This window comes from Lethenteron reissneri, chromosome 4, assembly GCF_015708825.2.
Source record: "Lethenteron reissneri isolate LAM-NWPU_2019-01 chromosome 4, ASM1570882v1, whole genome shotgun sequence".
Classification (NCBI taxonomy): domain Eukaryota; kingdom Metazoa; phylum Chordata; class Hyperoartia; order Petromyzontiformes; family Petromyzontidae; genus Lethenteron; species Lethenteron reissneri.
This window is the reverse complement of record NC_083782.1, coordinates 413,865-436,902: the sequence shown is the minus strand read 5'-3', so window position 1 is coordinate 436,902 and position 23,038 is coordinate 413,865. Positions and strand designations below refer to the sequence as shown.

The window sequence follows — 23,038 nt, the reverse complement described above, 5'->3', positions numbered from 1 at the left end:
ATGTTAATGTAAGATCGTTGAGCAGTCTCCATGGCGATCGCACTGAGGTAGCTATGTTAATGTAAGAGATTAGCATGTTAATGGAATATCGCAGAGCAGCAACCTCGAGGTCGGCGTGTGAGGTGGCTGTGTTAGTGTGAGAAATTTAACCTGTTAATGTAAAATCAGAGCTGAAAATAACAACTAACATCGGAAGGTTGTAGGATGGAAACATCACAGCCAGTTATGACTTAAACTGGTTAATAACGTCCTTCCAATGATTGCTCAGTTTGTACCCATCTTCTCAGTTGAAATTGTGTCTGTGTCTGTGAATTAAAAAAGAGAAAAAAAGAGAGATTACATCTTCTTGGTTCTTTCATCATCAGGTGAAAACCACACCTGATGATGATTGCTTGTGTTGCAATCGAAACGTCGTGAGAATTTTTATTATTTTTTATTATTTCCCTTCTACGTGACTTTACCGAAAAAAACAATAATATGAATAACTACAGTTACGAAAGCTTTAAATCGAGAGATTACATCATCATCCTCTCAGCCGACAAGGGCAATGCCACAGTCATCATGGACAAAACCACATACATTCACAAAATTCAGGATCTACTTAATGATGGTAGCTATCCAAAAATTAAAAGAGATCCCACCAGCTGCCTCGTTATGAAAACCAACAATATCATCACCGATTCTACATCTTTAATAGAACCAACCAAGCGGTTTTCCATAAAACCCTCTGCTGCTCTGCTGCACCCAGAATGTATGGCTTACCAAAAATCCATAAAGAAGGTACACCCCTTCATCCTATCGTCTCCACCATTGACTCACCCACGTATAAACTGGACCGATTTCTGTCTGAGACCTTACGACCATTCACTGGTAAGACCACCTCAGCTGTACTTAACTCAGCTCACTTGGTATCGTTAATTACAGACATCTCACTATCTCCAGGTGATTTGCTCGTTAGTTTCGATGTAGTTTCTTTGTTTACCAAAGTTCCTGTGCCTGACACCATTACAATCATTGAAGATTTGGTCCCAGAAGGACTGAATGCTGATGTACCAGCCCTGGTGAGACACTGCCTCACCAATGCTTACTTCACCTGGAATGGGACATTCTACAAACAAGTTGAAGGTACCCCAATGGGTTCTCCCTTATCTCCAGTTGTAACCAATGTGGACAAATTTGAGACAAATATCATCCAGGCATCCACTCTACGTCCATCCTTGTGGAAGAGGTACGTAGATGGCATGTTCGTCATCTGGCCACATGGCCTACCAGCTCTGAACCAATTCCTCAACCACATAAATTCCATGCACCCAGCCATCAAATTCACCATGGAGGTGGAAAAGGATAGCAAGCTACCATTCTTGGAAGTTTTAATCGAAAAGAGACCAGATGGCTCAATGGGACACTGTCTACAGGAAAGCCACCCATACGGATGCATATCTAAAACCTGACTCACATCACCATCTTTCCCAGAAGAATTCCCTCGTCAAAACTCTACACCATAGAGCTCGATGTACTTCTGACTATCATCACCTCGCCAGTGAACTGGAACACGTACACCAAGCTTTCAAGATGAATGGATATTCAGACTACACAATCCGTAAAGCTATAACCCCAACCGTTGAGAAGGAACCATCTGAGGACCCAATCAAAATCATCACCTTGCCATACATAGCAGGGGTCACCAAAAGTATTTCCAAAATCATGAGCAAAAACAAGATCCAGGTTTGATTTAACACAGTACATAAAATTCGTAATCTGATCCCATCTGTGAAGGATGTCACCCCTGACATGCGATACCCCGGCGTCTACAAACTAAGCTGTGTCTGCGGCAGTAGTTACATTGGGGAAACTAAGCCACATGTCTCAGACCGTGTTCGTGAACATAAAAGGCAGATCTGAAACACGGTAGGACCAATACCTCGGCCGTGGCTGATCATTGTTTTAATGCGGTGGGCTCACACGAAATTGTTTTTTCTAAGACGAAGGTACTTGGCAAACCCACTGGCTATCAACAAAGTTTAATTCATGAAGCCATCCATATATACTGACACAATTTCAACCGAGAAGATGGGTACAAACAGAGCAATCATTGGAAGGACGTTATTAACCAGTTTAAGTCATAACTGGCTGTGATGTTCCCACCCTACTACCTGCCGATGATAGTTATTTTCGGCTTTCTGATTTTACATGAACAGGTAAAATTTCTCACACTAACAAAGCCACCTCGCACGCCGACCTCGAGGTTGCTGCTCTGCAATATCCCATTAACATGTTAATCTCTCACATTAACATAGCCACCTTAGCGCACTCACCGTGGAGGCCGTTCAACGATCTTACATTAACATGATAATTTTTACCTGGCAGCCCTTTGATTGGTGGAAAACCCACCACCGTCGCGGTCGCTGCCCACCACTTACATTAACATTGGCTGCTGACATTTGGGCTAAGTTCATTTCAAACCTTTATAAACAGTTTGCCTTTCGAAGCTAACCCCCTTTTTCTGATAATGATCGCTAGTGTTGCGATCAAAACGTCGTAGTTTTTTTTATATATTTTTTGAACCTATTTACGTGACTTTACTGAAAGACCCAAAGAATATTCATTCCTGCAGTCACGAAAGCTTTGAGTCAAGTTTTTGGCTCCGTATTGGTCAACCATGTTATGCATGCCGATGATCTGGTAATTGCTGCTCAATCAGAGGAGGAGTTGGAGGCGCTGCTGCTGAACCTGGAGTGTGCCACTAAGAGGTAGGATCTTACCATCAGCCCCACCAAAACTAAGCTCCTGCTTGGGTATTTTGTACCATCATACACTCCACCCCCACAACTCCCAATTGGTGATGGGGCAGTCCGTCTACTACAGCGCACCAGGTAGTTTCCACACAGCATAACGCTGTGTGGAAGCTACCTGGTCTGTTGCTCCACATGAAGCTTCAGGTCTTCACTGACACAGTCATGCCCTCTTCTCTATGCTTGCGAAATGTTGACCCCCCTAATGGAATATCTTCGCCGGTTAGAAACATTTATGCTGGCCTGCCTACAATCCATCCTGGGTTTAACAAGGCTGGATCGTGTGAGGAGCTCACAAATCCTTGAAAGATCTGGAGACATTTCCATAAGTGAACTCCTCCGGCAGGCAAGGCTGCGTTGGCTGGGTCATGTAACCCGCATGCCCAGCCATCGCATGCCTAAACAGCTTTTGTTCGGCCGGATAGAGGGAGCTAAATGGGCGCGGCACGGGCTAGAGAAGAGATGGAGTGATGTAGTATGAGAGGATGTGGAGCTGAGTGGACTTGCCTGGTACCAGTGGTGTCTGAGTGGACTTGCCTGGTACCAGTGGTGTCAAGATCGACCTCTGTGGAAGAGGCTCTTGAAGGATGCTGTTGGGCAGTTGAAGGAAATCGCTCTCCAACAATAACAACGGAGAGCAGAGGAGTGACGCTCAAAACAAAGCGGAGCACCTGGCTGCTAAAACAGCAAGTTAACACAGGGGGCACAGGTGGTGCATTGGCCAGTCATCTCAGTCGGTCAATTCACGGCACCTAGTTCTGTCCCGTGACCTCATGCCAGTGGACGTTCGACACCTCACGTGGCCTTACAGTACACATAGCCTGGCGTAAGCGCCGTAGTGATGTCACCGCCACTTAGTTGTGAATGGCAGTTGTTTTGTGTCTTTGTATGTGTGCATGTCCTATATGTGTGTGCACTTGTGGTTACTGATTGAAATATTTTTTACAGTGCTACATGCAAAGGTACAATGTCTTCTTATTTATGCGTTTAACGATGCTTTCCTTTTTTGCTGAACCGTAACACATTTCATCACACTGACCGTATGGGCATTTAAATACAGTACATTATAGTGTTCCGACATACGAATCATTCAACTTACGAATGGGTCCAGGAACAAAATATGTTTGTAATTCGAGGACTGCCCATACACACATGGTAAGGCCTCTACATTCTCGAGGACTTTGTTCTTGTAAATCTGCACAAGAGTAAAATTCGCAAATGTAGATAATGTTTATTTGGGAAAAAGGTTCCCGTGTCTCACTGATGATGTGGGAGAGAATTCAATATTTCATAACATTAATCCTCTTCCGTAAACATTCATAACCATCTACTTCTTCTTGGTTCTTTCGGTAAAGTCACGTAGAAGGGAAGTAATAAAATAATAAAAATAAAACATAATAAAACAATTCTCACGACGTTTCGGCCACAACGCAAGCAGCCGTCCTCAGGTGAAAACCAGGTCCGTCGAGGCGACAGAGTCTGAATGAAACAGCACACGAGCTTGGAGCATATATATAAGCTGGGCGCATTGACAAAGGAATTTGCATATCAAAAGGAATTTAGCATATTTATGGGAAATGCAGGAATGTGATTAGTACTGCATATGCATGTGCATTATGCAGGATTAACAGCATCAAAGGGAGCTGCAGTTACTGCTGCTGCTGCAATTGCTGCTGCTGCAGTTGCTGCTGCTGCAGTTTCTGCTGCTGCTGCAGTTGCTGCTGCTGCTGCAGTTGCTGCTGCTGCAGTTGCTGATGCTGCTGCACTTGCTGCTGCTGCTGCAGTTGCTGCCTTATCCATTTTAATATAACACTATGTATTATTCTACCCACCCTAATGTGTATCACACTGCTATATGTTTACTATACAATTACGACACCATACATTACTCTGCACACTGCACCATGCCAGTGAGTGGAACGCGGTCTGAAAGTCACCGTAAACGTGAACACAATCAGTTAAGATCCGAAATGGTTTATTACGTCCTTCCAATGATTGCTAAGCCAGAATCCATCTTCTCGGTTGAAATTGTCTCTGTGTTTGTATATGTGGATCGCCTCATGAACGAATCTCTCATGATAGCCAGATGGCTTGCAGAGAACCTCTGTCTTGGAGAAGTCAATGTCATGTGAGCCCACTGAATTGTAACAGTGATCTGCCACGGCTGAGGTGTTACAATTCAGTGGGCTCACATGACATTGACTTCTCCAAGACAGAGGTTCTCTGCAAGCCATCTGGCTATCATGAGAGATTCGTTCATGAGGCGATCCACATATACAAACACAGAGACAATTTCAACCGAGAAGATGGATTCTGGCTTAGCAATCATTGGAAGGACGTAATAAACCATTTCGGATCTTAACTGATTGTGTTCACGTTTACGGTGACTTTCAGACCGCGTTCCACTCACTGGCATGGTGCAGTGTGCAGAGTAATGTATGGTGTCGTAATTGTATAGTAAACATATAGCAGTGTGATACACATTAGGGTGGGTAGAATAATACATAGTGTTATATTAGAATGGATAAGGCAGCAACTGCAACAGCAGCAGCAAGTGCAGCAGCATCAGCAACTGCAGCAGCAGCAGCAACTGCAGCAGCAGCAACTGCAGCAGCAGCAGAAACTGCAGCAGCAGCAACTGCAGCAGCAGCAATTGCAGCAGCAGCAGTAACTGCAGCTCCCTTTGATGCTGTTAATCCTGCATAATGCACATGCATATGCAGTACTAATCACATTCCTGCATTTCCCATAAATATGCTAAATTCCTTTTGATATGCAAATTCCTTTGTCAATGCGCCCAGCTTATATATATGCTCCAAGCTCGTGTGCTGTTTCATTCAGACTCTGTCGCCTCGACGGACCTGGTTTTCACCTGAGGACGGCTGCTTGCGTTGTGGCCGAAACGTCGTGAGAATTGTTTTATTATGTTTTATTTTTATTATTTTATTACTTCCCTTCTACGTGACTTTACCGAAAGAACCAAGAAGATGAATCCCTGCAGTCACGAAAGCTTTAAATCGAAATTTAACCATCTACTTATTTGATTGTACAATAATACAAATAGATAATAACACAAATAATAATAGAACAAAATTGAATTAATTTAATTAAACATCAATAAGCTTTACTGTAAATGTATACGTTTTATTTACCTCGACACAAAACGTCATGGTCACTTGATCGTTAACGATACGCCGTCTCGGTGTCCGTATGGCACGTCCTCAATGAGTGAACAGCAAGATGCATCCGGTAACGTCTGTACACATTTGCGTTGTGCTTAAGTGTGTCAATTATGTGTTACGTCTGTACACATTTGCGTTGTGCTTGAGTGTGTCAAGTTTGTGTTACGTCTGTACACATTTGCGTTGTGCTTGAGTGTGTCAAGTATGTGTTACGTCTGTACACATTTGCGTTGTGCATGAGCGTGTCAAGTATGTGTTACGTCTGTACACATTTGCGTTGTGCTTGAGTGTGTCAAGTATGTGTTACATCGCCACATGCATCTAGGTGTCTGTATATAAAATCGCAAATAATCCAATTTAGCAAAATAAGTTTTACTGTATAGTATACTTAACTAAATACACATGTACTTAACACATTGTCTTGTTCAGTGTATTCCCCGATTAAACAATTGTGTTTTGGTTATATTAATTGAGAGAGCTCATTGGTCAATGGACTGAATTTTACTTCATTTTGGCAATAAAACAATCTTTACTAACTTTTTGTAAAACACCTAGTCCTGCATACTAATGTATTTACTGCTGCACACATAACACCTGGGTCTGTCTGGGGATTTCACGTCAGTGAATCTTCACTGTTCCCGGTATTCATTCCCTCAAAGTGAATTCGGCAAAGGTGCCTACACTTATTGATCGATGCATAAATTATGTATCCATGCAAGCATTCTCATGTTTGCATGTACTTGTGAATGCGTGTGCACCTGTGATTTGGACACGTTGGCAGGACGTACTGGAGAGGAGCCAAATGTCGCCCGGGCTCTTTACACTTTACCTACACCAGAACTACCTGGGATTCCTGCACGATGCTGAGGATGTTAGTGCGGCTGCACAGCACCTGAGTGATGCGGATTGTCTCACAGCTGACTGGGCGGTATGCACGCAGTCTCACGAACACCATCGTAATATGCACACATATTTTAGTGAATGTTTTTTCTTTGGGAAATTAGTATTGGCGAGTGGATAAGAAAAGTATCCTTAACCTAACTTTCATTGAACATCCCTCAGTAATGCTTTTTTTCCATTGCCCTAATTTTACAGAACACAAACTAAAAAAAAGATATATAATCCATTGATGTAAAAAAGTGATGTGCAGGCATAGGAAAGTTACGGGAACCTTTAATTATTGTATTCTGAGTAAGGTAAGCTCAATGTTGTTCAGAAACTTCAATTATGGAACTCATTCCTGTGTTTGGTTAGGAGCCACACCAAAATGCCTCGAGGCAAGGACCAGTGTATGATAAGGCATGTTAAGAGTAATGCTACGCTCAAAAGGGGATTTTTAGACAACAAAAATTGTAAATGTGACCATGAGCTTGGTCCTCCCATTATGCCTTGTGGGTCATGTTACATTACTATTCTGTATGTAGAATGCACACAGATTTATTATTGTAAAAATTCTGATTCTATTACTTCAGACAGCAGTAATCCTGGTGCTTCTGGTGGTCCCATTGCGACTTCTACCCACCGGTGCAGGTGAGAGTTGAAATGCGGGATTATGTGGCGGCAGTGGCCACGCGAGGGCTGCTTCACAGCCACGTGGGCAGAGCGCGGTCTGGTGTGGCTGGAGTCGGCTTCCGGCCTCTCCACAAACCAGAGTGGATCTCTGTGCACAGGAAGGTAAGTCTGTGCACGTGCATGTTCGTGCAACCCACACACAACCATGTTATGTCACGTACACAAGTCACAATCACAACTTTTGCTGTGGCACAGGTAAGCGGTGGGTGGGGTTCTTGATGTGTGACAGGAAGATCTCAAGCCAAGTGGACTTGCCATCAGTTGGCACCAGCAGTGTTAGGATTTATCTCAATGGAAAAGGCTAGAGAATTATGCTTTTAGTATCAGGCAGTTGCCACTCGCCAGAAATAGCAGAAGGAACATTGCTCACAATAATGAGCAAAGCATCTGACAGCGAAAGATTGAGTGCATATATGTGGCTCTCGAGTCAGACAAAAATACAGGTTAGGCAAGTTTATAGGGATAGGAAAAACATCGATATTTTAAATAATAAAATAATAAATATCGTTGACGAAAACATGTGAACTAAATGTCAGTGATTTTTCTATGTTTTATATTTTTTTACCATAATCCATTTAATAATAATGCTATTTATAATGCACAATATTTTTGAGACAGATGACCCTGTGACTGAGGCATGGAGTCAAGTTCATTGTTGCTTGAACACCAGGTGATACAGGTGGGGCCTTTAAGTGTGTTAAAAGAAAGTGCATCTTCAATATTTAATAGTAATTCTTATGATTGAAGAAAAAACTAAATTACAAAACATCAAAAGGCAGGCTGAGGTTGCAGGTTAAACACAAGACAATCTTGCGTTACTTTCCAGGTTAAATAATCAGAATAATTATTTATAATTTGAGAAATAACAATGGCACAAGGTTGATGTTACACCATAAACATAATGGACTTACATCTATTTTCAGAATATACACCTGTTAGCGACATTTGAAGAGGGACCAGTTTTTTCTTTCATCAAAGAATATAACATCGAAAGTTAAATATTAAAAGGAAAACATTTATGTTCCAATGTTATAGAAGGGACATTGAAGTCTGCCCTTTAAATGTCTCGCTATCCGGCAATAGTTGTTGTAGGTGCTGCTCCAATAACCCTCCTAATCTCCATTCTGCACGTGCACTCCACCAATTGAAATAGTTTCTCCTTGGCTACATCTGCCACAATTTGATACACGTGATATCACAGCTTTGTACTACTGCCACATAAGTTATTCAGACTAACACCTGTGATAAAGATATGTGAATTCCATCCTTCATTACTGTTATCAACTGTGTTTTAAGAAACCGTATTATTATGTTCCCAATGTCACCACAATAATTAACAGTCAAGTGTATTACCTGGCTAAAGCCCATTGAGCTTTATATATCTTTTTAAAGATATGTAATGGTCCAGATGAGCCCCTAGATAACAAACCTGCATCTGCAAATTCCAAGTCTGAGATACAGATGATTAAATCTGACGCCTAGAGTTCTGCTGTCCCTTCCAGTACATTTCTATAAGAAGGGCGGAGGTACGGGTACAGTGTGGTAAGTTGTAGATGACGTGTGCAGACGCATTTTGGATCTGTTGCAGTGGAATGAATGCATAGGCTGCAAGACCGAGGAGAGAGTTGCAGTAGTCTAAGCAAAGGAAGATAAGTGAGTGTATTAGTAGTTTGGCAGTGGACTGAGTGAGGAGAGAGCGTATTTTTCGAATTTGAAAGAAGAGGACACCAAGGTTGTGGGCAGAGGGGATATGGGTGAGTGAGAAGAGGGGGAGGAAAGTGATGGTGCGAGTGGGTGGAGGGGAAAGAGCAATGGGGAAAAAGAGAACCTGGGTTTTAGAGCGGTTGATGGCTAGTAAGCGAAGCGACATCCAAGACTGAACGGCAGTTAAGCAGGCTGAAATACAAGAAGAGAGGTCCGGAGTGAATGTGGAGAAAGAGTATAATATTTGTATGTCATCGGCGAAGAAGTGGTAGGAGAAGTTAAAGGAAGAGATAAGTGTTTCAAAAGAGGAGATGTAGAATTTAGGGCACCACGATGGCGAGATGTTAACTACCTCGCCCGCTATACTGGAAGTCGTGGATTTGATCCCAACCATGACGCCTTTATATGTGGAGTTCCCATGTCCTCTCCGTCGTTGCATGGATTTTTCTCCAGATCCTTAGGTTTTTCCCTTCACATTTAGAAACATACGTTCAGAGTATTTGGCTTCTTTTAATTTTCACATGATAAACCACTTGTTTGAGCTATCATTTGTGGCCAGGTCACTTCTGAAAAAGAGCTATATAGCTCACTAGGCCTTATCTGGAAAAAAGAAAATAGTTTATAGTTTGGAAAATAAATAAAAACAAACTCAATGCTTCTTTGCATATTCCCAGTTCATGAATAATCTTGTATAGCTACCACATTATCTGAGTGGACTGCACAGACCCTTTTTATCAAAATGGCGTCTGGCTGCTTGACCTGTAATCATTTGATTTGAAGCTTTCGTGACTGCAGGAATCCTACTCTTTGGTTCTTTTGGTAAAGTCACAGTATAAAATAAAATAAAACAGTCTGCCTCAGCAGCAGACCATGATTTCCCACCTGATGATGGACGCTTGTGTTGCGCCCGAAACGTCGTGATTTATTTTATTTTATACCTACGTGACTTTACCGAAAGAACCAAAGAGTATGTAATAATTTGGTGATTTTATGAATATTAACGATTTGGGGTCGAAATTTACATTCAAACATGGGTTATTTAATATTGTGGTTGAATTTAGCACCTTTGGTTGCTATGGTCATGTGAATTAATTGAATACAACATTTATGAATACAAATAATACATTTGTACACAATTCAGCATATACATCATTAACATGATAATAAGGAATGTCATCATGGGACCTCCTTGGCCAGTACCAAAATATGAGAATAGGGTTTCCCCTTTCTTCTGGCAACGAAACAGGTGTTAAGATGTTAAAACACCAAACTGAAACCTTTTACAAGGAATCATGTCTGCATTAACCACAATACTTGTGGTCAGAATGCAAACAAAACACGTACTCTAATAATATATGCATTGTCTTTGAAACTGATTGGTCCACACCAGAGACTGCTTTCTTTTCAGCCTCGTGTCAAAATGGTGTTAGACCAGAGGACGCCAAAAGGCGTAACACCTGTTTTGTTGTCAGAAAAAAGGGGAAAACCTATTCTCTATAATGAATGTCAATTGATGAATTGATGCATCATTGCATGCCTTCTCTCACCAAAATGGGATATTTTACTGGAGTCTATGTTACAGTGTGATGTTTGGGCACTGAGCAGTAGCCTCTCATCCAATGGTGTATGTTGCATCATTGGGAGATTTCCCTCTCAGCAGACTGGATGTAGCACTGAGAGCACTGATCACTGTAGATTATGATGCTGTGGCCTGGATTTACAAGTACACTAACACAAGAAGAAGACTCTCCCGATGTTTGTAGATCCCAATGGGCTACTGGTGGCTCCTCTGCCTTCGGATCCCGCAATCTCAGATCAAAGCTGTGGTATCCCTCACTCTCAGATGGCTCCTGCTCTAAAGCTGAGAACAGGGTTTAACTCATTCCAGTTGACTCGCCAATTTAGGTCTGGGACATTAGGGTAGCCTCTATTCAGCAAGTTTTTACCACTCCACACAGAATACAGGTTTTTCCTAAAACCTTGTGTGAGGGTTTATTATTACACTTACATTACCAAGGTATATCATGTGATCTACTGAGAGAAACCCTTCATTCCTGATACACACTGGGGTCATTCTGAGCCAGACCAGTGCAGTTCAGGAGGCTCCAAGTTGTTTTTCAACTGCAGATCCCGAGCCATGATGTGAGTGTGATACTTTTGTAACATGCAATGAACGATTTGAGACACATGTAGATTAATTAATACATTTTATAATGCACCCAAATTTAACTTAAGAACGTTGACAGGCGTGGGAGAATAAATTAAAGTAAGAGAAAAAGGTCAGCACAGATGCCACTGCACACAGTGAGAGAGGGATTGAATTCCAGAAGACTAGAGCTGCAACAGCAAAGCAATGTTCACCTCGTCTGGTTTGAGAGATGGGCTTGAAAAGGAGGCCACTTTTGAGGCAGATCGGCGACTCCAAGATGGGATGTATGATGAGACAACATAAATTAAATATGCTGGTTGACCCAGCGCGTGTGCTCTGTGACAGAGGACAATGACTTTGTACAGAATGTGTTCTTGAACTGGAAGATGGTGAAGTCGATTTTGAAGTTCAGAGAAATAAATGAAGGGGTCACGTCTTGTTGCGAACATCGTGTGGCGGGCACAGCAGTGCTGGATGCGCTGGAGACTGATGTTATTCGTAGTCCAGTATAGATCCGACGGTAGAGCAGGCTATAGTGTTGGCCAACTCAATGTTAAGGAGAGCACGAATATTGACGAAGCCCGGCGTGATGGTAATTGGACACAGATTGAGTTGTACTGGCTGACGTCACATGCAATGAGCATGTCATTAGCCCTGCCCTCAACTAGATTGATATTTTGAGGTTAGCGTATCACAGTTTGGTCCCGGCTCGGTAGAGCTCCTCATTAACTCAGCTCGGATGTGCCAGTGTGCCAGTAGAAAATGAGTATGAGTGAGCCAGGTCTGGCACATCCACTTTGGTGATGTTACCCCCACTTACTGGTGAAAGGTGGATTGTTGATTTCAGTATGTGGAGGCAAGGCTGGGGGCAAAACAGCTGTTCTCCTCATTCTGCCTGCCGCCTCTTGCCCTGCACCTTGAGCTACTACCGTATCTGGCCCTGCTCAACACTCCACTCCGAAATCCAGGCAAGTCAGTGCTGTGATCATCAATGGCACGCACGCATCCATACTCATGAAGGTGATATCCATCTCTCCACATTAAAAATACTCGTATTTCTAATAACCCATCAGCTGTAACGCCTACTGGGAGTGTATAATTTCAGCAGTATTAATTCAAGACAAGCAAATTATCTATCCTTTTAGACATACAGGCAATCCTTGACTTACAAACACTTAATTTGCCAACACCCTCATGTAGGAACCAGCTTCCATGAAATATATATTTTTAACATTGACCTAAAACGCGAACTCGCAATCGCAAACTGAACCGTGGAACTATTTTGTTCAGTGGAGTGATCCTCAGCGAGATGTAATGAGGCGGCCTCGCGCTGGGAGTGAGTGTTTGTGTGTGTGTGAAAATTTGTGTGTGTGAAAATTGTGCGTCAGTGCGCGTGCCCCCGTGTGTGTGTAATGGTTAGCACGCTGTGTTACCAACTCGGCGACCCGAGTTCGGTTCCCGCTCACAACCAACACCAGTGACAATTATCTAAATGGGTACTGGGCCTCCCCTAGGTTGATTCAGTCTCAAATGAGTACCTTGGTCAGGGTGTAAACATCACCACTGAGGAGTCAATGGTGGCCAGGTGTGGTGCAGCCCACTTACCCCCTTGTGTGCCATTCTGGCCTTTATCGGTGCTGCTGGCTAACAGCACTTGCCCCAACAGTTTGTTAAGGCTATACAGGGGATCGTTGTTGGTGTGTATGTCTGTGCATTGCGTGTGCATTGCATGTGTGTGCAATTGTGGTGACTCATTGTGCCCCTTCCAATTAGCAAGCCAGCATCAGGACTCCAGGTAAGTGAAAAAAAGTTGTACATGCCAATGTACAATATTTCACGTACATTTTTCAGTTTAACAATGCTTCCCGTTTTTGTTGAACTGTAACACATTTCATAACATTGACCGCAAGGGCATTTAAATACAGTACATTATTGTGTTCCAACTGACGAACTGTTCGACTTACAAACGGGTCTCAGGAACGAATTTTGTCCATAAGTTGATGACTGCCCATATACTGCCTCATCGGCAGTCAGGCTTGCTTGGCTCAATGTTGTTGAAGAGAGGGTCCTGCCTGTAACATCAGAAGATCACCTGCTTATTTTGTTGTTTATAGTCTAGTAATTGTTATGTTTTAGGAATGGTCAGTAGATTTTAATGTTTAGATTATAATATAATGTTTTAATGTGCTGACCATCTGTCCTATTGACCACAGTGACAATTATCAGTCACTGTGGTCAATAGGATAGACGAGCTATAAAATGTAATGGTTAATTACTGTTACAATTCTCAAATTTTCTGGCTTTAACAATGTTTTAATCGTACATGGTATGAACCTTATGGCGGGACCCCGGAGCCCCGAATAAACGGAAGTCTAAGTTGTAAAATAATGCATTTATTTTTGGCGACTCCGTCCCACCGTGCAAATAAACGCCGCAACCCACCTGGCGCATATCATTTTGTTCTCATGTCGTCTAAGTGCAGCGAGGACGAATGCACTCCATGCTCGGGTATGGGCAGGGATCATAAGTCTTATCCAAAGCTGCTCAAACTGCCTACACGACTTAAGTCCTTTATTTGTCATAACGGTATGCATAATACAGTGAAACTGCTCTCTTCATTATTATTTGTGACCTACCAATGTCTGCAGCCAGGCTCAATCGATGACAATCCTATTACTTGCAGATATTTAACAGATGAGATGCGTTGCACCGTTAATTTATCCTGTTTGATAATACTTCTCTTTCGATTTAAAGCTTTCGTGACTGCAGGGATTCATCTTCTTGGTTCTTTCGGTAAAGTCACGTAGAATGGAAATAATAAAAATGAAACCTAGTATCTTTCACGCGACGGTCAATGGTATAGTGTATAGCGGATTGTATAATAATAAATAGTATAAAATTGTAATGTTTAATACAATGTACAAAATAATATATAGTGTCGTAATTGTATAGTGAATATACAGCAGTGTGATATACAGTAGGGTGGATAGAATAATACATAGTTAAATATTACAATGTATAAGGTGGTGTATAGTAATACAGTATATAATTTAATGTTGGGTTTGTCTATGGCAGTATATAGTACGGTGTAGACCCGTGTGATGTAAGAGAATAAAGTTTAGCTGGAAGCATATTATATTTTTTGCGACATAGAATTGTAATGTATTACTTACTGTTAGTAGCTCAGCTTATTGGAGAGTATATTTAGTATACTGATGATACTATGTAGTTTATACTTTAGTTGTTTACGTGGTGGTTTAGTTACTGCAGCTACAGACTATTAACATTCCTTCCCTTTATTAATGCTTCCCCCTATCCCTTCCCTTTGATGCTGCTAATCCTGCATAATGCACGGGAAAAACATAACTTTAAACCCCTCGCCAAACCTTCTACGCATTTCACAAGTAGTACTAATCACATATCTGCATTCCCATAAATATGCTAACATTCCTCTTGATATGCAAATTATTTTGTCAAGGCGCTCTCCTCCTCCCTCTCCACTTTAATATACGCTCCAAGCCTGGGGTGTGTCATTCAGACTCTGTCGTCTCGACAGACCTGTTCTTCACCTAAGGACGGCTGCTTGCGTTGTGGCCGAAACGTCGTGAGAATTATTTTATTATGTGAAAATGTTATTATTTTATTATTTCCATTCTACGTGACTTTACCGAAAGAACCAATAAGATGAATACTTCTCTTGTCCGTATGCATCTGTGCAGATAGGTTTTTTTTTTGCGGTTAAGCCATAGTCCCCACATACCACTCGTATCAATGCGGAGAAGAGGAGCGGCGACCCAGTACTCTGTAAAGTAACATTGGTATAAACGCTTGTTACAATATGAACAGCGCATTGAAAACCGCGTACTATTTTACGTACTGTTTACAAAGTGTGTTCACAAACCAACAATGAGAAACACGATTGACAGAGGGGTGTAAATTATTTTTTCGATAGTGTATTTAAATAGAGATACTACAGGTAAGTAGTTTTCATTTTTAAAGGCATAGTTTAACAAGACAACAGTTGCCACCATTCTTCAAACCCATTGGTGAAAAAGAGCAAAGTTTTCGTTTACATTATAATATAATGTTTATGCGAGAGCGGGGGGATTATGGGACCCCGGGGTCCAGCCATAAGGTTCATATATATATAGTTTAACACATAGGCCTTAACGACCAATGTCAATAATATTTTTTTTGGTTACATCTCATTAATATAAATGTGTCGTTATATATTTATACTAACGGGAAGTACCCGGCGTTGCCCGGGCGAGAAATGAATTTCAAAACTTCTTTTAAAAACCTTACATATACAGTGAGGGAAAAAAGTATTTGATCCCTGGTGATTTTGTATGTTTGCCCACTGACAAAGAAATGATCAGTCTATAATTTTTATGATAGGTTTATTTGAACAGTGAGAGACAGAATAACAACAACAAAAATCCAGAAAACCGCATGTCAAAAATGTTATAAATGTATTTGCATTTTAATGAGGGAAATAAGTATTTGACCCCTCTGCAAAACATGACTTAGTACTTGGTGGCAAAACCCTTGTTGGCAATCACAGAGGTCAGACGTTTCTTGTAGTTGGCCACCAGGTTTGCACACATCTCAGGAGGGATTTTGTCCCACTCCTCTTTGCAGAACTTCTCCAAGTCATTAAGGTTTCGAGGCTAACGTTTGGCAACTCGAACCTTCAGCTCCCTCCACAGATTTTCTATGGGATTAAGGTCTGGAGACTGGCTAGACCACTCCAGGACCTTAATGTGCTTCTTCTTGATCCACTCCTTTGTTGCCTTGGCCGTGTGTTTTGGGTCATTGTCATGCTGGAATACCCATCCACGACCCATTTTCAATGCCCTGGCTGAGGGGGAAGGAGGTTCTCACCCAAGATTTGACGGTACATGGCCCCGTCCATCGTCCCTTTGATGCGGTGAAGTTGTCCTGCCCCCTTAGCAGAAAAACACCCCCAAAGCATAATGTTTCCACTTCCGTGTTTGATGGTGGAGATGGTGTTCTTGGGGTCATAGGCAGCATTCCTCCTCCTCCAAACATGGCGAGTTGAGTTGCTGCCAAAGAACTCCATTTTGGTCTCATCTGGCCACCACACTTTCACCCAGTTGTCCTCTGAATCATTCAGATGTTCATTGGCAAACTTCAGACGGGAATGTATATGTGCTTTCTTGAGCAGGGGGACCTTGCGGGCGCTGCAGGAATTCAGTCCCTTCACGGCGTAGTTTGTTACCAACAGTTTTCTTGGTGACTATGGTCTCAGCTGCCTTGAGATCATTGACAAGATCCTCCCGTGTAGTTCTGGGCTGATTCCTCACCATTCTCATGATCATTGCAACTCCACGAGGTGAGATCTTGCATGTGTAGTAGGTTCCAGGAGACTTGGATGACGTAGTTGGAGGCACACTTTTTTATTAACTACAATGTACATAACAGGCCGAGATGTACAACACTCGAAGGGGTATCGGCCCCTTCACCCGTCTAACAGGGAGATCACACAATCTGTGTCACGCTAGTCTACTCCTCGGTCCTCCACTACAGGGCTAGGGGAGGCTAGCTAACCCAGCTCTGGTTAAGCTGGGATTACGGCACCCTGAGTCCCCAGACCGGCTCTTACAAGAGCATCGGCTCTGAGCTCTTGGAGCCATGCCACTGGCTTGCCCTGGTCAGTCCTGAGAAGGACAGCGATCCAGGGGAGTCCCAGGGCCTATCTAGCCGGTCTTCTTGCTTCGCTGGTTAAGGCTGAACACTGAACCCCGAGCCCTCTGGCTCACCGCCTTATATAGCAACTCCCCCACTGAGGGGTGGGGCCGTGGGGGATCCCAGCGCCGTGTTAGCCCCCCAGACTAAACGGTGCGGACGTGGATGTAAGCACCTCTTGGCGTACGGGCATAACCACGCCCAGTGTGTTTGTTTGCCCTCCGTAACACCTCTACACATGGAGCCCCCGGCCGAGGGAAATTGACAGTTCTTTTGTGTTTCTTCCATTTGTGAATAATCGCACCAACTGTTGTCACCTTCTCACCAAGCTGCTTGGCGATGGTCTTGTAGCCCATTCCAGCCTTGTATAAGTCTACAATCTTGTTCCTGACATCCTTGAGAGCTCTTTGGTCTTGGCCATGGTGGAGAGTTTGGAATCTGATTGATTTATTTCTTCTGTGAACAGGTGTCTTTTATACAGGTAACAAGCTGAGATTATGAGGACTCCCTTTAAGAGTGTGCTCCTAATCTCAGCTCGTTACCTGTGTAAAATACACCTGGGAGCCAGAAATATATCTGATTGAGAGGGGATGAAATACTTATTTCCCTCATTAAAATGTAAATCAATTTATACAAATTTTGACATCCGTTTTTCTGGATTATTTTGTTGTTATTCTGTCTCTCACTGTTCAAATAAACCTACCATTACAATTATAGACTGATCATTTCTTTGTCAGTGGGCAAACGTTCAAAATCAGCAGGGGATCAAATACTTTTTTCCCTCACTGTACATACACAGATACTAAGCTATTGTGAAAGCCCGGTGAGCCGTTTGTATGTTTCTCCACCAACAAAATTATAAGAGGCTTGCAGAAGTCCAAAAAGTAATAGAAAGTGGGGGTAAATAGTTGATCTAAAAGGTTTCTGAAAATTGTTGACCCCCTGCCCCCTAGTACATACTGACTGTGGTGGTACCTGCTTTCACTACAGCAGTGCATACTGACTGTGGTGGTACCTGCTTTCACTATAGCAGTGCATACCGACTGGTGGAACCTGCTTTCACGACAGCGGTGCGTGCATACCGACTGTGGTGTTACCTGCTCACTACAGTACATGCTGACTCTATAGCAGTATATATCGACTCTATAGCACAAACTACTAACTTGACAGTGCCGTCATGAGGCCTAGTCCCGTGCAGAGCCCCCGGCCTCGCCTAGATTGCCCAGCCGGCTGAGGTGGCACCTTGGCACCCTCGCCCTCCCCCACCATCCCCCCCGCCTGCTCTTCAATAATAGTATCTAAGTGCTATAATATTAGTATCTACCAACCCTATAGTAGTAAGTGCACACATTGGGGTGGGGGGGAGAAGAGGACATGACACTTTGAAGAATTCACCTCAGCGCTGTTTTCTTTTGCATTTTTTACGCGAAAGATAATTCCCCCCGCCTCCCAATGAACGTGTATGCGTTGCTAGGGGCTAATAATAAATAGTACTTAAAATCGGAATAGCGCTGGCTCACCAAGGGGCTTATCGCGTGGTACCTGGCTATTTTTTCAACAAAAACCCCACGGTTCGTGAGGCAAATCCTTCGCAAGTTTCGTCGACACACAGACAGACGGACAAAAATGACATTGCAGACATGATTCCTTGTAAAAAGTTTCAGTTTGGTGTTTTAACAACTTAACACTTGTTTTGTTGCCAGATAAAAGGGGAAAAACCTATTCTCATATTTTGCTACTGGCAAAAGGGAGGTCCCATGATGTAGATGCTCACCCCGAGCTCTCATTACTCTGATAGTGCATTGTCTTTGTGCTGCACGCCTTTTGGCGTCCTCTGGTCTAACACCGTTTGAGACGAGGCTAAAAAAAGCTCTCTCTGGTGTGAACCAATCAGTTTCAAAGACAATGCATATCTTATCAAGAGTATGTTTTTTGTTTGCATTTTGACCACAAGTATTGTGGTTAATCCAGACATGATTCCTTGTAAAAGGTTTCAGTTTGGTGTTTTAACAACTCAACACCTGTTTTGTTGCCTAATAAAAGGGGGAAATCCTATTCTCATGACGTACATAGAAAACGAATCTTTAAAAGCTGAGTTAGTAAATAGAAAAGTTCAAATCTGTGTGTGAAAGTCGTTGTCTATGTGTGTAAGTCCATGCGTGTGTGTTAGTCAATATGTGTGTGTGTAAGTCTATGTGTGTGCGTGTATTTTTTGACCGGGCAATACCGGGTACTTCCCGCAAGGATATAATATATTTTAAAATCTGATGCTGTTTCTTGATGGAGTACGTTTCTTCTGCAGGCCAAATTGCTTTTTTGCAGGATGTGGGGAGATTCATGCACAGTAAGCTGCCACACAGGTAACCATGTGCCTTTGGATTCAGTACTCAACCTCATATGCACTAATAGCGGCTAAATGTATTGCACATGTTTCATGTCTCCTGGATTTGAATACGTATTCCCATGTGAGTTCATGCAAAAGAGAATTTTGCATCTCTAGTAATTTATGGCTTGTATTTCTTTCCACAATACATTAAACCCTTAATATTCGTTCAGGATATATTGATAATGAATGATGAGTCATTAAATCCACGAATATTAATATTGAAAGCTTATGGGGAAAATATGGTTCGGGGCATACACATATAATCCATTTAAACATAAACATAGCACTACATAATTTGTTGCAGAAATGCAAAACCGTGATTATAAAACCAATGACTTAAGGGTTGACTGTACTTTGAAACCTTTTGAGTCACCATGACTCTCACATCTTTGATCATATTACTACAATCTCCGTAATAATTCCTTTCCCTGAGCTGCTACAGCATAAATCATGTGATATGGTACAGCAATTTTGGACAACTAAGCTCTCCTTGTGTCCTAGGCAGAGACGTTTCACAATTTGTGAAGGCAAATAAATACTTGGAACCCAGATTTCCATTAATATGTGGGACTCATTGAAAGCATTCATCACAGTGAAATGTATTGCAATAAAATAAATGTATTCCTATGCAATAGCCGTAGATGGTGAGAATGCATTTGATTTGGTAGAATGGCCTTTACTATGGCAACCACAAATATTGGACTTTTATGCCCTTAATCATAATTACAAGTATATAGCGCTTTTCATCAAATATCTCAAAGCGCTGCACAGGACACAGCAGCAGCAGACGCTCAGCATGAAAATATAAATACGTTTTAAGAATAATTTACTAAATTAACAAAAAAATTAATAAGCGGAAGAATATAAATTAATTTTAAGGCGCATTTTTTAATGTCCATAGACTCCGATCCTGATATGTCATGGAAGAGCATTCCATAGCCTGGGGGCTACACGAGAAAAAGCTCGGTCACCCATAGACCGAAACCTCGACCTGGGAATATAGAGAAGATCTGCATCCTCAGATCTTATGGACCTTGTGGGGACATATGGGTGCAGCATGGGCAAGATGGTTCATTGCTTTATCTGTTAACAATGGGATTTTAAACCATATTCTACGTGAAACTGTAAGCCAGTGCAGGGAGACCAAAACGGGTGTAATATGTTTAACACGTAGGCTTTCGCGACCAATATCATCCATAACAGAGATCGCGAAACAATAAGACTTCTCCAAAAATCTGGCTGTCGCCTAATGAAGCTAGTTGTAATTACTGGCGAAACGTCGTGGCTTGGCTCTCCAACACACTGGTGTGCTGTATTAGTGACGAATTGGCATGTTCTGTTTACGTGACAACCTCTACAAGTTGGCTGTGTCGGGTGGTGCCGGTTTTTAACGACACATATTTGCACGATCTAACCCAAAAAAAACCTCTTATTGGTGTAATATGATGTGAAGAAGGTGTTTTGGTTAACACCCTAGCAGCCGCATTTTTAACATGCTGCAAATTGATTAGCACCTTCTTAGCAACGTTAGGGAGTAAGACATTACAATAGTCTATGCGAGATGAGTTGAAGGCATGTACCAGCTTTTCTGCATCTGAGGCAGAGAGAAGGGATCGGATATGGGAGATATTCCAAAGATGGAAAAATTAAGTCGTGTGATCTTTTTAATATTTATTAGTAACCATACAGAGCACTTTAGAAGAAACAAAAATAACACCATTAACATTAACGCAGGTACGTGTGTTGTATACCAACATTGTGTTTTGCTTGTGTTTTCATTTAATGTACGTTTATTCAGATGAAGTCCCTCAATGTAAATGTGGTTCTGTCGGTGCAATCATGCTGCACAGTAGGGAAATATGCATCTTTCCACACATGTTTTTGCATCCTCTCTGTGATGCGTTTTTGTGCACAGGCAAGAGGTGATCACCATGGCAGAGCATGATGGAGGCGGGATTGACCCTGACAATGACCCCACTGACCCCACCTCTGCTCTGCCCGCGCCTTCCAACCAATCAGCTTACAGGGACCTTTCTGCTAGCCAACCCCAGCCAATGGACTCGCATGAGGGATACGAAGATGAGGAGCTTTTCATTGAAGAGTTTGACTCTGACAAAGAATGACGAGTTTGAGTTGGAAACCAAACAGCAGCACTATTCTCAGAATAAAGACCGACCAGGGCTAATAAGATGTATGGAAAAAGGAATGTTCTGTCATACAGTGGGCTTGAGGTGATCAAAGTCTATATTATTTATTATTATGCTGTTTTACCCAGGAAGAAGTCTCAAGAGTTTTTCTTGAGGGTCCTGTCTAGTTACTGCAGTAGGGGGCAATGTAATCCCGATTTACTAATTTGCAGGTAATTTTTCAGCATTGAAATGTTTGACCAATATCAGTTACATTGAGTATTTTTTATCCTTTGGGTTCTCTGATTCCATCCCGAGGAAATCCAAGCAAAACAGGGAAAAAATACAAACTCTACACAAAAAGGCACCGAACTCGGGATCAAACCCATGTACTTTATGTGACGCACGAGTGTTACAACTGCGCCACCCTACTGCCCTCTCCAATTTCCACAGGATGACTTTTTTGGTCAAATTGCTTGCCCTTGGTTCAATTGCCTTTGTTAAGTAATGTAAGAAAAACAAGGGATTGGCAGATAACTTCATTGTTAAATATGGAATATAAATGAGATTACATGATTAGTTGGGTCTAGCCTCGTTTTGAGTGTGCTCCCCAGTGGGCCAATTTGTTCCCAGAGCTGCTCCGTTGCATTTGCAGTAAATGACCAAAGTGATGTCAACTGTTAATTCACATTAAAGTTCCTCCAAGATAAAGCACAATAGGAGGCCATTCAACCGATGTCTGGAAAATACGAATACATTGTATGAAAATAAATGGTTTGTAAATACTTGGCCAGGTCAATGTTTGTGTTAAACAACAGGGCTCTTAATCCTGTTGCTAGTTTCAATCCCACTGGGGTGGCAGTGGGTGGTACCTCATCTAAAACACGTTTTTTTGTTGTTTAAATAACCTAAGCAGTTGAAAAGCCCCATTTGAGTTCAACCAAAATTGTAACATTCTTTGGGTCTTTCAGTAAAGTCGCGTAGATATAACAATAAAATAATAAAAATTTCAATAAAGTGAATTAAAAAAATATAACCACGTTTCGATCGCAACACAAGCAATCGTCATCAGGAGAAAATAGGGGGAAAGCTGCTGAGGCAGGCTGTTTTAAAGGTTTGAAATGGGTGTAGCCCAAGGGTCATAAACGAAGTGGGCAGGGCTAGTGATGTTAGAGAGAGATTAGCACGTCAATGTAAACAGCGGCTGTGTTAGTGTGCACCTGTTAATGTAAAATCATAAAGTCGAATATAACTGCTAACATCGGAAGGTAGGATGGAAACATCACAGCCAGTTATGACTTAAACTGGTTCATAACGTCCTTCCAATGATTGCTCAATCTGTACCCATCTTCTCGGTTGAAATTGTATCTGTGTCTATATATCTGAATGGCTTCGTGAACGAATCTTTGTTGATAGTG

General features: G+C 42.2%; 1 protein-coding gene across 3 annotated transcripts in view; it reads left to right on the top strand.

The window, feature by feature from the left end:
* Positions 1–22,405, top strand: part of RAD17 (RAD17 checkpoint clamp loader component) — a 111,530-nt gene extending 89,125 nt beyond the window's left edge. For 2 of the 3 annotated variants that reach the window (XM_061561786.1, XM_061561777.1), the window contains 5 exons: positions 6,756–6,902; positions 7,505–7,648; positions 12,247–12,367; positions 19,411–19,468; positions 21,410–22,405. In XM_061561786.1, the coding sequence (XP_061417770.1) occupies positions 6,756–6,902; positions 7,505–7,648; positions 12,247–12,367; positions 19,411–19,468; positions 21,410–21,617 (678 nt within the window). In that variant the 3' untranslated portion in view covers positions 21,618–22,405. The remainder of the gene's footprint in view (positions 1–6,755; positions 6,903–7,504; positions 7,649–12,246; positions 12,368–19,410; positions 19,469–21,409) is intronic. The other variant, XM_061561797.1, reaches the window with a different exon arrangement.
* The last annotated feature ends 633 nt before the right edge of the window (positions 22,406–23,038 follow it).